General features: G+C 36.9%; 1 protein-coding gene across 1 annotated transcript in view; it reads right to left on the reverse strand.

Annotated features, from left to right (window-relative positions):
- The window catches only part of CDK5RAP2 (CDK5 regulatory subunit associated protein 2), an 85,413-nt gene that overhangs the window by 19,433 nt on the left and 47,689 nt on the right, over positions 1–18,291 (reverse strand). The window contains exons 22-29 of the mRNA XM_050907693.1: positions 15,618–16,083; positions 12,141–12,408; positions 10,567–10,683; positions 7,804–8,404; positions 5,569–5,801; positions 2,766–2,814; positions 1,800–1,984; positions 536–661 (exon numbers count right to left, since the gene is read on the reverse strand). Coding sequence (XP_050763650.1) covers positions 536–661; positions 1,800–1,984; positions 2,766–2,814; positions 5,569–5,801; positions 7,804–8,404; positions 10,567–10,683; positions 12,141–12,408; positions 15,618–16,083 — 2,045 coding nt within the window. The remainder of the gene's footprint in view (positions 1–535; positions 662–1,799; positions 1,985–2,765; positions 2,815–5,568; positions 5,802–7,803; positions 8,405–10,566; positions 10,684–12,140; positions 12,409–15,617; positions 16,084–18,291) is intronic.

An 18,291-nucleotide genomic window follows, 5' to 3' on the forward strand; every position in this document is an offset into this window, starting at 1 on the left:
TCATACTGGGTCCAGGCCCCACTGAAATTATGTTGATAAAATGGGCTTCCTCTCCTGCAACTGTCCCTGGCTGGACATGGCAGAGAATTAAAAGAAGATGACATCACTGATGACAGAACTTGAAGGGTCTTTTAATTCTCCATATGAAATTCAACCACAGCATCATCAAATGTCATAAAACTACCTGGTAGTCCTGTTCTCTTAGCAATATGTGCAATTGTAGGTTTGAGGCTGTGTGGTGTACCTGTATCCCATAAAAGATTTGTGCATCGGTACCGGCTACACTTCAAGCAATGGACTCAAGGAAGAGGCATATCAGATCTGTATTTATGCGACTCTACAGGCAGCGTGGAAAAGCTGTGTCTGCTGATGGAGCTCAAGATGCAGCAGTACTCAGAGAAAAGGCACATCATTTTCCAACTGTAAAGGGGTGGGGTTTATTCAAAAAAGCACACAAAACATTTCCAGCAGCATTTGATCCCTCAGGCTTTAAGCAGGAAAGGTGGATTTAATTTGTCATTAAATAAATTCTTACCTTGATCTAGTTCCTTGTCTGTTACTTGTCTCTCAAGCTGCTTCCTCAGTCTCTCATTAGTTTTTATGGAGTATTCTAAACGTTGTCTCAGGATTCTAATTTCTTGCAGATGCTCCATTAATAACTCTAAATAAACCAAGAGACCACTTCTTATTTAGAGTAAATGATTATATTCCTTTACACTATGTACTCCTGTCAAATCTAATGTGTGTTAATACTAAAAAAAGATACAGAGCTGTTCAAAATGGCAGACATTAAATATCTGACTTCACAACAGTCTTTTTCCATATAGTGCCCAAACCGTGCATTTAGTGAAAACTCCCACTCTACATTTTAACTTAAACAATTGTCCAGTTTTAAGGCTCTTTAAATTTCTTCTTCCTAACTGTAGTAGATAACAATTTTATCTAGTTAAAACATTCCCCGTACTGGGAAATGAATCCAAAGTTCTGCAATGCAGCTTCACATTCAGGCTCGATGCACCAATAGTATACATTTTTCCTTATAACAATAGGAAGCTTACCAGAGTATGTCAAAGTCAAATTTATATCTGAGTTACACAATGCATACCATAATAAATAAATCTGTTCTATCAAGTTTCATTACCGTACCTTCTCCTTCTTGCTTTGCCATTCTACAATTTTTCTTCCATTGGCTGTAAGTTTCAGCTTTACTCAGGAACTTATCTGTTCTAACTGTCACTATCTTATTTGTCAGTTTATCCATGTCATACACTCCTGGTATACTCTGCAATATTTTTCTCCTGAACAGTATGTGCTATCTCAGCTATTAAATTTTCATCACTGCCTATAACAAACTACTGCAAGCATCGCTTGTGCTTAGTGAAACTATCCAGGTCAAACATGACACCACTTATTAATTATGCAGCACTTACAATTCTCAAGGAAACACAACACTGGCTTTTATAAAATTAGAAAATCTCTCTTTCTCAATGTAATAATCTCTTGACAATTGTCTATTTTCCTTTTATAACTTGTCTATTTAAAGACTGTCTGGAGTACTGTAAAAAATGATAGTCTAAAACAACAGAGACAAAATATCATAGTTAATTTTGTTTCAAACAGGAGGCAGTTCAAATCGTTGTCATCTCTGTATGCCTTATTACTGAAATTGCAATGATTATGCAAGATACTGGAAAGCTGAAGCAGACAAACATTCTTCGTTATTTCTTAATTAGTTCCCTTGTGTCTTATTTATCACATTTTCCCAATATCTAGCGAATCTTCAGTGGGAAAAAAATTACCTGGGGGAAACTTGTTTGGCAGAAGCGCCAGTGTGCCATGCTGTCCTTCTAGGTCATGCCTGTGCTCAGGTGATCCAAGAGATGACTTATCTGACAAAGCAAAGTCAGACAAGCTATGAAGAGCAGATGGTACAGGTGATTCATCCTTCAGTTGCTGGTACATTGTGGTGTTCTTCTCATTATCCCTTTTGTGCCAAACAAAAGGTTTTAAAATACAAAAATTATTGTATTACTTTGGAAGCATGAACAGAGAGTGTGGTGTCAAATTTACAGGACACAGGTAAAGCAACTGAATGACAGAACATGACAAACCACTACACATCAGAGGTATATTATCAAGACTGATATTCAGACCTCACTGAAGTCAGCAGGAATAATCAACAGACCTCCAGCCTAGTGTTCATGTTGCAGCGCTACGTAGTCACCTTCACGTTAAGGGGACCTCAAGCTGCCTTGAACAGGCAGCTGAGGACTTCTGTAGCACAGAAGAATCCCAGGCTGGCATAAAACCAACATATGCAGCATAACAACACCTGCTCTCTTCACCTTCAGCATAAGGGTGTTTTGAGAATGAACTTCAACAGCACTGTACTTCGGTGATCCTCAGCCAGCCCCCAAGGTCACAGAAACGGAAAGGTAGCTGACTGTCCCTCCTAGCAGCTGCAAAAATATCTGATCGTACACAACAGTGTATTATGGCATGTTTTGTTTGTTCTTGAAAGGAACAATCCTGGTAGCATGATACTTCCTCTCAGTATCTCAGCTGTTTAATGTGAAGTGGGGGAAAAAGCCTTAGTTTGTTTTCTATGGATATTTTATTAATAAAATGGATATTAATGAAACAAGCAACATAAGCAAAGCCCTCCCAAAAAGGAAAACAGTGGAAGTTGTGCTATAAAACATGGAGCATCCTTATCAACTTGTCAAACAACCGTATGTTTGATAAACATTCAATTGCACTCTTACCTTTGAGCTAATTCATAAAGTATAGTAACTTCTGTACCTATTGATTCTCCTGCAAAGCAGAAATATCTGATTAAAAACAGATATTGAGAATTATACTTCCCCCCCCCCCCCCCTCCATCTTAAACTATTTAAATATAGAGTGGTAAATTAATGAGAAATTAGAGAAGTCAACAGATACTCAACACACTGTGTATTGTGTCAAATGCTGTACATGAGCAAAACTATTTATAGCCCAGCAACAAAGCAATAGCTTTCTCTGGGTTTCAAAAAAAATTACTAGGTACCACAGGTGCCAGATTTTATAGCCTTGGTGTTTTAGTTAGCATACAGATGTAAAATATTGTGCTATATGACAAAAGGATTAGGTGTACATGCCATTAGTTCTTCAATAAAAATCATATAAAACCAATTCCATCGCATTGGATTTTGTCCACCCAGAGTCAGGCTAACCAGTTATCCTTAATAAAGGGGAATACACGGGATTTTGCCTGCAATATTCTCAGTGGTAGAGTGTGTGAGCACAAGCAAAATTCAGTGCAAGAGACCTGGACTCAGACACTAATTTGAATAAGGTAATAAGAGTTTCGTGGTGTCACCTTGGCTCCCCATATTTTAAAATTTTTGTGCAATTAAGCAAAGGTGGCAGGCAAGAGTTGCACAGCTGAAATTTCAGGGGAATGAACTGAAGGTCAGGATGGAAATGCAGAGACAGACGGTTGTTTATGCTTCTTCTTTACAGTCAATTCTTAGTACGCTGGATGTTCTTTATAACCCCACAAACATCATTTTATTTTAATGTGTGATTCAATGCAACACCATTGTGTTAGATATATTGAATTGTCTCGGTTGTCAGTGACTTTTCATAGTATATAGGATACCATCTGTTGGTTTAAAGGCATTTAATGTTTATTCACTACACAGTCTTCTCATTTGTAATGCAAGGAATCTCTGTAGCCACTGAAATCATTGAATACACTCAATCTTTTATTACACTGCTATGACACACTAGCCATAATACCTTTTTCTCATATACAACTCCTTTATATGAGCAATCGAAACTGTAACATGCTGCCACTATCTTTAATGAAAGGCAGAATACAGATCATTGTATGGCTGGGCCCTGAATGTTTCTGAACAAAGTGATCTAGAGCCAATTCCAGGAAGACGTTGGGGTCAGGGTCCCTATTTCAGGCCACCTCAAGTGTTTCGCTGAAAATGTCAGTTTTGCAGCTGACATCTGTGGAAGTACTGCTGGTTGTTTGGGTGAGAAAGAGCAACACTTGCGACGAGAGGAAAAGGTCTTTCTTCCTGAATTTCACTCACGTTAACATCCCTTTTCCATCGCTTTGCTGCTAACTTTCTTCAAACTATGGACTGAAGGCAATATGCATGATATACTCTTCCTTCAGATGACAAATGTCGATTTTGATGCTCATTTTACAAAACATGGTTGTATTTTAGCGCTCTGTTATGAAAGATAGCGTGATTTTCTTAACCAGCTAGACTATTTGGCAGCAAGATGCAGGTCTCTTCGGAAAAAAATTAGAAATGTTAGCAATAATACATCTCCTGATATGGTCCCACTTCTTAGACATTTAAGGCTTTGCCTTTCTAACTTAATGCTTTGCCAAACAATAGGTGGGGAAACTGGGATAAACAGTCAAAGGACAAGAGCATTTTCAGATGTGTAAGCTCCCATTTTTCAGATAATATGCCAGTTCTCGCTGACAATTAAAAGGGCTTTGCTTACTGGTACACAGTACGATGTCCTTTCCTGGTATACACTCCATTCAGCACTCGGCTTTCTCTAACACCAGGACATTTCTCTGGTTGATTTCTCCTAGGACCCCTGGTCAGGAGGCTCTTGTTCTACTATTAGGCCCTACAGAAACCCTCAAATACGCACTGATTTGCAATACCACAGTCTCTTAAATTCATGAGCTACTCAAAATTCTGAAAGGAATTACTATCCTCTGCCTTCTAACCAAATAGATTCTCCCTTTCTCCCCCCTTATTTTAATTTTCTATGTGCACCGTTTGGGTGGGTTGCTCCATAAAGTCTACGGCTCTTTTTCTTGGTGCATCCAGTGACAGGTGATTTTACACCTGCATACAATTTAACTTGTATTATTTCTACAGGAATATCAATAATGTGCAAATCAGCATGGTATTATCTTCCAACTGTCCAATGCAGGATTCCTTGCAGTTTCTTTAAAGGCATTGGCCATAGAAAATTGCCTAGATGGACTACTATGTGATAATTTCTTCTTTCACTCTAAAAGCACAGCCCAGATCTCTGCACTGCATTTACCCATCTTGCAAGCGACTGCACTTTAGGGGAAAAACTTCAGGAACCTGTAATTTTTAATTTTTAGTTAAACATAGATTGTGTTAAAAACCAACTGTGAACCATGTCCATGAGAACCCTTCAATGGAGATAGCCAGTGCTTAGGCTCAACAAAGTCAGCTGGGCTATTTCCTGAAACAGAAAATTCTGAAGCCTACTTGTAACTAAACTTTTACTAAACTATAACCACTATATTTTGAACAGTTAAAATATGCATGTGCTAGAATAAACAACTCAAAATGGAAAGTGTCAATACAGAGGACAACTACAAAAGCAAAATCCAGTTTTGTTGGAGCACTAAAATTTTACCTTCCAAGACAGTCCTCCCTATAAATCATTTAAAAGCAACCAAGAGGAAGTAAGGCTTCCTTTTCACTAAAAAGACAAAAAAACCCACCTTCAAATTCAATAACATTAATATATCTCAGACAATAAGCACAAAATACTGCTACTTACCATACAGGAATTTCCTTTCTAGCTTCTCGAACAATAGTACACTTTGATTCAGTTGTTCACGGAAGCCTTCAGCAACATAATAGTCTACATCACTGGCTTGAAGCAGTTCCTCAAAAGCTTTAATAAGGCTCGTCAGATGTTGATGGTAAGCGACACAACCACTGCGGATCTCTTTAATTTGTTGGCATTGAAAGGAGAGTTCTCGAGCTTGTGAATGAACTAATGAATCATATCTGAGAAAATGAAATTATGTTTAAAGTAATTTTCTGACAATAAGTAACATTTAAATATAAATAAAAAGGTGAATTAAACTTGTATTCCTAAGCTATAATTTTATGTGACTCAATTTTCTTTTAAAATGCTTTTACAGCCACAATGAGAAAGGTATTGTCTCTAACTGTTGAGTTTTGTATTTATGGGCATAACTTGTGGGTTATTATCCTTCACTTAACTGCTTCATTTATAAGATGGGCAGAAACTAAGGTGCTGACTTCTTTGTCTGCTTGGAAATAACCCAGATGGCATCCAAAGGTGCCAAATTAAAGTAAATAAGAGTGAATACATGAAAAGAATTTTTAAGAATACACATATTTTTCCTGACTGGTTGGTTTTTTGGGGGGTTTGGGGGTTTTTTGTTTGTTTTAATTCACTGTGGAAGAACAGATAGAGCTGTCCCTTCTTCTGAAACTTTATGTATTTCCTGCCAGAAGCACAATATTGGACATTCTGAGCTGATGGTTTCACCCAGTCTGAAAATTCTGCATGTCTCTGCATGTTCATTACCAGAGGCATGACCATGACAACCACTGTAGTGTCCAAACTCTTGTACTCCACAAGCCAGGATATAAATTTCAACTCAGATCAACTGAATTTATTCTGCACTTGCAAATAGAGACATCCCCTTTATACTGCCACTGTCGGTATCACAGATAGACTTCTTTGTACAGAATCACAGATTAGTGGAAAGAAAAAGGGAGAGGATCTGAAAAGATGCAGGGAATCAAACAAAATATGGGGCATAAACAAAATCTATGATGGTGTGGGTTGTTATAGAATTTTTATTGTCATTTGTATAGGAAGAGATGCATAACTCATTTTTGGGTCTGTCACTTGTGACTCATGCAGTTGTCCTAGACAGTGGCCATAAAAACTTTACAGCAATCCATACTGCCTCATTCCTTAATTTACAGTTAGATCTTCCTTTGTAAAATGGATGAGGTATATTTTCAAGGTATGTAAATTTATATGTACTATGTAGCACAATTGTATTTTATGATAGTAATACTAAGAGAAATACAATAGTCCATGTTGGTGGTTGCTCAGTGTCTCCAAATATTTCTACTCAAGCATTCCAAAAAAAAGCCAAAAGGCTGAATACCTTTCTTTGTTATACTTCCTGCCATTCTATAGGCCCTCAGGACAATAACAATATTGGGGGGGAGGAAGAGTTAAAAAAGGTTTGGTCTTATGGGACCCCATTCTATGTCTGTGATTTGTATATATGCCAGGCAAAATGCTGCCCCCAGTCTTACCATACAAAAAACAAGACTGATACTTTCCAGCCTCCCATAAATGATTTTCCAGCTTATGAGCTTATGCTATAAAATTTCATTCATTAATTTCTATATATATCTACTTTAACATCCTTCAAAGGAAGGCATTGCGGCACTCAACTGCAAAATAAATTATAACTAGAGCGTAAACTTCTTATTTTACACATAAAGTCTGGTCACACAAACAGAAGGGCTAGCATGAATCTGCCAGCCAACTGCCTACGGAAACATTTCTATCTTAAATGGAATGTTCCATTTTCTTACACTTGTCACCTGAAAAAAACCTGAGTGAGGGAAAACTGTAATACTTTGATTACAGAAGTCAGCCCGTCTCACAGAATAACCTGAGGAGATCTGACTTTGCTCAAGAGAGGATGTCTTGCGGCAAAGAGAGTTGTGGACCTGAGGTGTGGGGAGAGACACAGGTGTCTGGCACAGAATCGTAACAGAGGATGATATGAGCTTATCAGGAGCAGTGTTGTTGTAAGAGAAATACTGTTTTGTACTTCAAGGTGTCTTTTAACTAAATGTTTCAGTTACTTTATGTTAATGTTAGTGAAACTTAGCCTTTCCTATAACAACATACTCCTGCGTGAATAAAATTATCTTCATATTGCCTTCCTATGTTATTTGGTATTGCTGTTTACGAAAAGGAACCTGGAACAGTAATAGCTTTACTCACTTGGATGGTGATGTTTCTCTCAGTTTGTTCTGAAGATGATACACTTCATCGAGATGCATATTTGCAATTTGCTCTTTTTCAAGTTCTGCCTCATTTGCTGATAGTACTTCCTTAAGGTTTTGTGCTGTCCATGTATCAGGTGCTTTTGAAGACTCTGAATTCCTATTTTCGGTGTGGATCTCGTAATCCATCAGCTGATGGACACTAGAAAATGTTTTGATTTCTTGCATAGCTGTATCTTGCGCTTGTGTAACATGTCCTTCCACGGGCAAGGCTGTGTCACTCAAAACTACATTGGAAATACCACTCGATAAAAGCTGGTCAGAGGTCTGTAAATGAAACACGAACATTTTGTACTTTTCAAGCTCAGACTTCATATTCTTAATTCTTTGTTTCAATTCTTCTATATCATCTATGACTTCACAGTCATCAAGTGCATCTGTACTTGTTACACTCAATTTGAGAGAACGCAGGCACTTGGAACCTGAATATGCAGTGGCTGAGTCAACGTCCTCATGTTCCGTGGAATAAAACTCTTCATTTATCTCTTTTAATGAACGGTGGATATTCACGTTGCTAATGTTATGATGATTTTGCATTTCTGAAAAACAGGAGGCTTGCGTGTGAATATTAATATTTCTTTACCTGACATTCTGTTCTTAACAGCACTAGAATGAATTCATTTACTTCTACAGTAACAGAATAAAAATGCAGACTAATTATGAACTATACAATATTAGTTTTGGACTTTTGACCTCTATGATTTGCCCATTAATTCAACTTGCACGTCAAATATTTCAAACCCCTTATCACCTTTCAAATAAACAATACTCAAAATACACCCGCTTTCTTTTCCCAAATGATTAAAAATTACTTCTGCTATATGCAGTCCTGAATCAGACACCGATGAAGCCCAGACCTTTGCAGTCACAAAGATGATAACCTCAAACATAAGGCACTGAGATTTAAAAGTAGACTCTATGACTTTAAATGGTTCTTCCTAGAACTTCTAATTAAATATTCTTTTTCTCCTCACTTCAAAAATCTATACAAAACCAATTGGAGCATAAAGTCAGTGGAATTTTCAAAAGATTATCAACAAAATAGTAAAATTTGAAAAAGGGGCTTTAATAACTTTTTAAAATGTGTTCTGAACAAAATCCATGTTCGGTGTTAAAGGTTTTACTGGTGTTCATTTGGCATGCACATCACATCCCTTAGTTGACTTTGCCATTCATAAGTAATGCAGTCACCCCAGATTCAGACCAATAAAAGCTGTATATTCCCTACATATATTCTATGTTTATAGTTCTGCGTACATTGAGAGCTGTATGTGTAAATATCTAGGAAAATGGTTATTTTCTGGTTACCAGTAAATTAAATTTTCCCCTTCTATTAGTTCTGCAAAAGATCACTACGAATTAGAACCTCCCTTTTGGGAATCATTCATTGATCTTGCAGAGGTCTTAATACTTTCAAATTGGTTTCCATGGAGAATTCGAATGGCCAGGTTCAAGCTCTAAATCAGTACAAAATCTCAGGGGGGGCAGCTGTATATGAAGGCCCACGTCAAGCCCAAGCACAAGAGAATAAAAACAAATATAACCTAAAAGCTGGAAAAAAAATGAAGCTGCGATACTGGGATATCAACAGATTTGAAATTAAGGCTAGATGACGTTCTCTGCAGTACGCAGATTGCTGCACACCATTATGTATGTCATTTGAAAGGTGACAGAATCACAGGACAGAAATGCTTCCAAGAAAATGCCCATGTATGAATTCAAGATGACACATTGAGTAAGGGAATGCAACACTTCAGTTCCTTAGCTTCTCCTCCCTCTCTACCAGTTGGTTGCTGCAGTAACACAGATGTCAAAGAAGGTTGTGGACTGAGATGGAAAAAAAACAGATTAAAAAAACAAACTCTGCAATCCTGATTTCATGCAAACGTTCCAGATAACAAAAAGAGGAAATAAAAACAGATATTAGGGAAGAAATATTTCTGATAAGAATACTGGTTATAGTTTTTAATGAAACACTGCCCTTTAATTAAAGGAGAACTAATAAGCTCTCTGTGCATATATGCATACACACACAAAAGGCACACATAGAGCACGATCCTGCAAACCAACTGACCGGCTTCAGTGAAACTATTTATACAAATAAAACTAATGATGTGACAAAGGATTACAAAATAGGCCATATCCTCTGTACTCTATACACAACATGTTAACCAGGTTATTCAAGCCCTCCCGAAAAAGACTAATAGATGATGCAGAAATACGTAATACACAGTATTAAGCCTATTTACATTTTCATTAAACGATTCCATTAGGTTTCAACCTAGCTGAATGCCTTCAAATAATTCAGATAAGCAAAATTCTATCATTCAATTGCTTCATTCCAATAGTTCATAACTAGATGCAGAAGCAATAAGTAACAAACATTTAATTCAGAGAAGAGTTCAGAAGTAAGGACATTAGCAATAGAGATCAGAGTTAGGCATACAACTCATTTTTACTGGAAACCAGACTTATAAATCCCTGTGGCCCTTCTGAAAGCATAACCCTTAAAAGACCAGCTTGGATTCTTCGAGCAATTAATCCATACTAGCTAAGAAAATGAGATTTAAAAACCACAAATAATAGCAAGGGAGACAATTACCTGCAGTAATTTACAATTTTGCACAATTCTGAAGAAACTAGCGTTTTAAAATTTCTTCTTTTTTTTTTTTTTTAATACTATACCATAGAAATGCTCTACCTTGATAGTTTTGCTGATTTTTGTCCATCGCATATTCATTCTTGCCTCCTGTACCTGGATCAACACCTTGCAAGTCCACCTGGACCTCACTATTATCCAGTTTGAGCAATGAGTCAACTGGAGAATAGCATGGGAAGGTAAAACAGAAATCAGTAAGTAACTGAAAAAAAATTCAGTGGGGATAGTTAAAAAAAAACAAAAACAAAACAAACAAACAAACAAACAAACCCACCCAAAAAACCCACTCCACAAACCCAAACCTGGTTCTCTGACAATTTGGAACAGGAAAATCATCAAAGGAAGAACAACTATTGAGAATGTAATACAAACATTACTGGTCATATGAAACAGTGTTTGCACATATTTTTAAAATACTTGAACTAATTATAAGGATAACTACTAAGAATGTGAATTGCAAAGGCTTCCTACCAACAAATGAAGATAAGCATTTGCAAGTCCCCTTTGCAATGTAACAGTTAATCAATTTTTAGTGCATTTTTAAATGTTTTATGTTAAGCTTAGAGAAAAGGCTAAAAAGTTTCTCCAATATGAGCATCGATCATAAACTAATCTTCTGCAATCTCCCATTGCATCAAGTCTCAGAATTACTAAGTGTGCAGTACAACTGCTATCCAGGGTAAAGAAATCAGTGTGGAAAGGAAATCACAGGACTGCAGTCCTAACAGGTTCTGGTTCGTTTCAGGATCCAATTCAAAAGTACTGCCCTTCTCAGAATTCTCCATGGATTTTGCACTTACCAAAATTAATTGCTACGGTCCTATCAGCTTAAGTATTTACAATAAAGTTGTGCCCTATCTGTCCCTTACCATAATAATGTCATCATTAACAACAAAGTCTCTGGTAACCTCTGCGTTTGGCAGTGGCTCACTTGCTACTTGATTGAATCTTATTTCTTATATTTACACCTCCTCTCTCCCTCACCTATCCTTACGTCTCTACTCAGTTTTTAATCTAATTGCTAAGCGCATTTTTATTTTTTTTACCGCTCCAAATCTTTATATAATACCCATTGTTCTCTGCCTTACAATTTGTCATACTTTGCCAATCCAGATACTTTGTCAACAACTGAGTTTAAATTAACCCAGCCACACTGGAAACAGGCACAGATGACTTGACTGATCAGTGGAATATTGGAAAAACTTATTTATGCAGCATAAACAAATATGGTATTTTTGTACTCTCCTGTCTCCATTACAGACAGTTTTCATTAGACTTGGCATCCTATAAAGGAAATTTTTCATTTACCTAAACATTGACATATATGTGTGCATGTGTGGGCACCCTGTGAAACGGTCATTATTTATTATATACTTTATGCCATGTATACACAGCACTTTCTATTCCATATTAAAGCTGTTTTACATTCTAGCGGCAAAGATAAAAGAAAAATAAGGTGCTTTTCAAGATCTATACCTATTTGCCTACCCAAGAAAATCGTAAGATTAAGCAGCATTGTACATATGGAAAAATGATCTGTTTTTACTTTCTACTACAAGAAAAGAAGCCACTATTTCAAGCAGTATTACAAGTCATTATGTCTGCTCTTTATTTACCTGTCACTGATGTGCTTTCCTGTGCAGGCTCTTCTTGAAGGTTTTCAGTTACAGACTCATTCAATAATAACTCTCCATTTGTTTGTGGCTGAAATTGTTTGGTTTGTACTTCACATGCTTTCAGACCTTCATAAGGTGCCCTGGTGCGATGCTGTAGTTTTGAATCTGACTTCTGCATACCAGAGTTCAAAGGCATGTTTTTTAATGGTCTAGATGATTTTAAGAGAATGGGTAGACGGGACTTCTTGGGCAGGTAAGCTGACTCAGTCTGAAAAAGGCATGGAATAAAATGGGGAGTTGGTAGCTCGCATGTAACAGTCAAGTAAAGGAAGTATAAACAAACATTCCAAGAAAAATAAAAATTTTGCTGTAAGATCAGTCAGCTGTCACGTTAGTTTTGAAAATAAGATCGCAATACCCTTGCAACATGAAAAACAAACATTCAGAGAGAATAAAAACCTATCCCACTGGTTCAATTTTCTGTAACTGCTGCTTATGCATCCACACCCACACAGTGAATGGCTTCCAGTTCATGAAGCAAGACAGCAAATTCACCATTGACTAGCAAAGGCTTTTAATCAGTAGGTATATTAGTTAACTCTGAATTTGTGTATGCCCTAGGAAAATAGTTTCTCACCCAAACTGACCTCTCTAACTGCTACTTCCCACTCTCCTCATTTATATCATAAATGTCTGACAGCCCAGTAACTGTTTTCCTTAAATCTTTTTTTTTTTAAATTGAGGATCCTCCTAATTTTTCACGAATTCCTGAATGTCTTTTCCTTTCTTCCTTTTGTCTCCACCCAACAGGCCCTACTTCGTACCAGCTCACTTTCATTCCTTTGAGAAAATCAACATAGCTTTGCATCAGCCACAGAGGAAATTTATTCTGCCATAGAGAAATTCTTTATGAACAAGAATAGCTTCTTCACCCGTACACTCTATGAATGGCTTCCGCAGGATTCCCGTTTCATTGGAGTTCGAGGGAGAAGTTAAATTTCTTAAGTCACTACATTTTAGCCTCTCACCTTTTAAAGACTATATAAAATAAATGTGTCCTTGTTTAAACCACAGAGCATAAAACAGTGCTATATCCAAAAAGATAAAAACATGCTATATGTTGATGAGACTTATGGAATTGTGTGTAATAATAATAAAAATCAATAATGGCATGTTCAGATAGATTATTTTTTTGCTGTTCATTTGCTCCACCAGTGTCATAAGTCTCGTAATTTCTTTTACCACCCAATGTATTCTGAAATACCTTTCCACATTCATTTCTTAGCAATTATAGTCCTTACACAATTTAAAATAATAAAAAGCCAAGTTCCATTTTCCTAATGACATACTCAATTCCTTTTGTACATACATGAATACAATATCATTTGGAGGCTGAAAAATAAATCCAGGCGGGATGAACTTCCTGCTAGTTTTACTAAACTGCACTAATAACGTCGAACAATTTCCAGCTGTCTCAGGGCTGTTGTACAGACATATACATCACCCAGATTACCCAAAGTCCAGTTCAGCTGGCTACATGAAATTATTTATAAAAGCCATTCAGAAGCAAAAGATACACTGCATTAGTCCAAACAAGAAAGCTTTTAAAGCAATTGACTCAGGGATTGCATTGAGGTTGCAACTGATTAAACTAGAGAGGAACTTGGAAAATGATGAATCAAAACAGCATACTGAAACGCAATGAAAACAGGAACTTGAAAAAAAGAGAATCGCAGAAAGAACTCTAGGTATTCCCTGTGGAGGGCAGACAGGCCTTTACTTGCCTTCAGAGAGATTGTCCTTCGTTCCTGAGAAGTAAGACCAGCAACTCAAAGACATCACTAGTGTTCTTAAGCAAGCCATCACAAGCAGATCATCATTAACAGACCAGCTAGGTCCTCAGACCCCTTCCCCCTCTACTACCCATCTTTACTCTTCCTGACTTCCACCTGCCCTCACCTCTTCATGTGTTCCTGGGGTCAGCTGCCCTAGATAGCACCAACACAAACAGGTGAGAAAGCACATCCACTCCTTTCTGTCTCAGACTAGCCAAGGCATCCCAAAGATGCAGCAACAGCTATCACAGCAGCCAACCTGCCAAACACGACTGACCAAATGCCTAATAGACTAAGAACATTAACAACAGCCCAAGAACATTTCCATTATTATTCTCTTTCCTCCCCAAACATGTTTTTTTTTTTTTAAAAGGTAGAAAATGTACTGCCAGTAAGGAAAGCTTAAAAGACTAAGAATGTACCTGAAGATACTCTGATAGATTTTGATTACATGTAAATTGTTTGGTGAAACAAGACATAGTTTTTGTGAGTTACTTAGGTTTTGATTTTTTCAGGGGTATCATAACCTATTGCTAAGACTGGCATGAATTTTCTAGGATGTTTGCCAGGGACCAACTGTGCATGCCAATATCTTTTCCTTAAAGATACGATTCATACATACATACATCTTATGCCTGTACAGAACAAAGTCTTATCAACATCTCTTGGTTTACAAGCCCCTTCCTTCAGAAAAATGAATCCAACAAGAACAAGCCAGAATAAAAATGAATTGTTCCCAATTGCTAGCTCACAGAAATCTCTTGATCACTAAAGTCACGGAAACCATTCTTTGCAAAAGGTGCTACAACATTCTCTATTAGCAGTGCACAAAATCAAAAACAATATTCTCCTTTGTCTGCTCTGCAAGAGCTAAGATCTTCAAAGAGTTTTCAACTTCACTTCTGTAACTGCTACTGAAACAATACACATGAACTCTTTAGTAGACACTGTTTTCCCAAATCTTTGTTTGGGATCACAGACTGCCTGCATACAAAAGGCTTGAAAGCTTATCTGGCACAAGCAAATTACGTCTGCAGTCACAAAACAGATTCTGTGCACTTAGGTTCCAAACCAATATGAAGAACTGCCCCCACAGTTTTAGAGACTACTACTGGTCATACCTCTCTAAAAGCAAGACACAATGGTAAGACATTAATAAAAGCATAGAATTAAGATTCGAGTTTGCTGAAATCTACCATTAACTGTTCACCAGCATGCTCTCAGACATCATGCAAATATTCAATTTTGTGGACCTCATTTGCCATTTAGACTTAATAAGCTATCAGTTCAGAATACTCCGGTTCTGCACTTTATGAACATCTATGCAGAGATAGAAGGTAGTACAGAATCAGGCCATTATGCTATAAACTATCTCTTTTTCCAAAAGCTGTAATATTTACTAGTATCTGGTCCCGGTGAGGATTGAAATTCAATTAATTAATGTTCTAAAGCACACTGAAGTATGCGATGAAAAGCTCTGAACATTAAGAACAATTATCTAAAATATATTTGGCTTACATCTCTTTTTCTAATTTTAAAAATTACACAAAAGCGAGATTTTAATATTAGAAATGAAACATATTTTTCCTCTTTTATACATCTATTCCCTAAGTACCAAAAAGAGAATCTTAAATAAACTTACTTCATTTGTTCTCCTTGTAAAAAAAAGTCTTTCATGCTGTTCACCCTTCTTATACACATTTTCTTGCTGATGTTCTCTTTCTGCATTTAATCTTGAATATTTTGGCTTTTCTTCTGAGGCTCCTTTTTTGCCTTCATGTTTGAATCTCATGACATTACTCTCTAAAGTCATTGTTTGTGTAGCTGCATCTTTCAATTCCACTTTCAACAACTCAATATCCTTATTAATCTGTGGCATTGCATCTGGATAAAGCTGCTCTTTCCCATCAAAAGTTGATTTCAATTCTACTTGCTGCTTTAAGAATTTATTGACCTGCTTGAAATGTTTGAGTTCAGCTCTTAGTTGAATAATCATTTGCCTAAGATCTTTTTCATCCTTCTTCTCTATATCTTCACTTGCACATTCTTCCTCAGTTGTGTTCAGATGATCTAACAGTTCATTTACAATTTTCATTTGTTCTTGTCTGCTATACTCAGGAAGGAGGAAAGAAAAGGCATGAATTTTGATTTTTATTTAAGCAAACAAGAATACCTTCTAAGAAACACTTTTGCAATGTCTTGACATATTTGAAACTCCAAGGAGATTCCGTTTTACTTACTAATGAATTACTAACGAACAGTTTTTGAAACCTTTTCACATGAGTTATAAATTATCTCATCAATGCTTTTCTCCTATTTACGACCATACATGCTTTACCGTCCCTCTCCCCGTTCATGAACAGATACTAAACCTCTGGTAACTAAATCAATTGCTTACATAACATAGCAATATAAGAAATAGGAATGGATTTTCAAAAGAGTTTACTCTCTGATTTAACTACCTTAAAAATAAAATTCTACCAAAACCACAGGAGACTCTAGATGTTGAGTTTTTCTGAAAATCTATCCCTTCATGTATTTCTAATGTAACAGGGAAGATGGAAACTGAGAAGGCAGCCAAAAGCCTGCAAAAACAGCTCACTACAGACCACCAAACTGTCCCACAGATAACTAGTGGTCCATGGACAACAGTCTGGAAAGCAATGTTTTAAGTGAAACTGAAGCCAAATAAGAGACATTTAAAGCATAAGCAAGCCCTCAAATTCTATAAATGATTTCATGCATCTAATAGAGAGCTGTTTGTGCCACTAAACATATAAACCAGCATTTAAAACAACTGCATTTTTATATCTAGCATTTGAAATGGTAGAAGCTAACTAGGCTTTTTACGTCTTTCTCTAGCATCTAATGCCATTAGTGAGAATTCAGTTATGCAAAGTACAGACTCATCACCAGTCAATCTGGTCATTTATACTTGAACATAGAAAAGATTACACACTAGAGTGGTACAGATGATGGTGCTGGAATCACTCATTAGCAAACTTTTAAGTAAAGTTAACAAATAAAACAATGTTATCTATTCATCTTCTAAGAGAGCAGTATCTCTTCATTTACCACTAACTAGTGCTTTGACAACTAAGACCATTTACGCCCGTTGGAGAGTTTTAAATAGTAATGTAAAAATATAGAATTGCTTGAGTAAAGTCAAGTGCAGTGCATGATGAACACAGAAAACAGGATTTGACTTGGGTAGCTCCCCAGGATATTCTGCTACCAGTATTGCTGAGCACAATGTATATGGAAGGTCATTCCCATTGCTCTCCAGAAACCACTATGGCTAGCTGGAGGAACAGCACTGACGGGCAACGAAACAAGTCATGTAATACTGTACATAGTCATTACAGTGTGGAAAGAACTAGGAAAGGAAAATGAGAATGATCTCCACCAAAGCTCTAATTCAGTTTTCAACCAGGAGATTAAGTCGTGTAAGTATGAAATTGGGGGAGACAAAACTAGTCGGGGTGTGGTTTTTCTATACACCCTTTTCTTGCTTGCTATTGTCCAGTTCCTATGGAAATGAGCTGGGAACTGATCAAACCATAGTGTAACACACACACACTTGAAAAACGTTGGTTACGCTAGGGCTTATACATATTTATTTACACAAGTATTTTCTCCTACATGAAAAGTGACCCAAGTACTTACAACATGGTTCATCTCAGCACAGTCCTAGAAATGGTTACACTGGAATAACCGGTTAGTCAACTGCAGGACACGGGCCCAGACTCCCTAAACTGCTGACAGAGAGCAAACCTCTGTCCAAGCAGTTCAGATGAAATGGCAAAGGCCACAAAGCATACGGTAATGTCCATTCAAAATTAACCCTGTAAAACAGTCGTCATAACTCCAATTCCTCCATCCTCAGTTCCTTACACATATAATATTTACACCAGCACAGTGTCGTCCCTTCCACCACACCACCTTTCACTGGCCTGTGCTCTCAGATGTTTTACTTTAAAAAAAAAAAAAAAAAAAAAAAAGTAGGTACCACCTTCCATCATCTAAGCCCTTTAACACTGCTAGACCCCATCCTGAAAACAATCAGTCCCTACAGTAAAGCTCTGTATATCAGTAACTTTGGAGAGTTTTTTTCTTGTAATGGGTTTTTCATAAGGATTTCTACTGATAGTATGTTTCCTAATTACTTAATTGCATGATAGACTAAAATGGCTCTGAAGGCACCTTGCCAATCTCTCAGGTAAATTAGACAGTGCCATTATCTAAATTCACTTTAGCAAAATTACTTTATTCTCTTCTCAAATAGAAATACTGTCAAAAGCAGTGCATATCCCTCA

This window comes from Gymnogyps californianus, chromosome 18 (assembly GCF_018139145.2).
Source record: "Gymnogyps californianus isolate 813 chromosome 18, ASM1813914v2, whole genome shotgun sequence".
Taxonomy (NCBI): domain Eukaryota; kingdom Metazoa; phylum Chordata; class Aves; order Accipitriformes; family Cathartidae; genus Gymnogyps; species Gymnogyps californianus.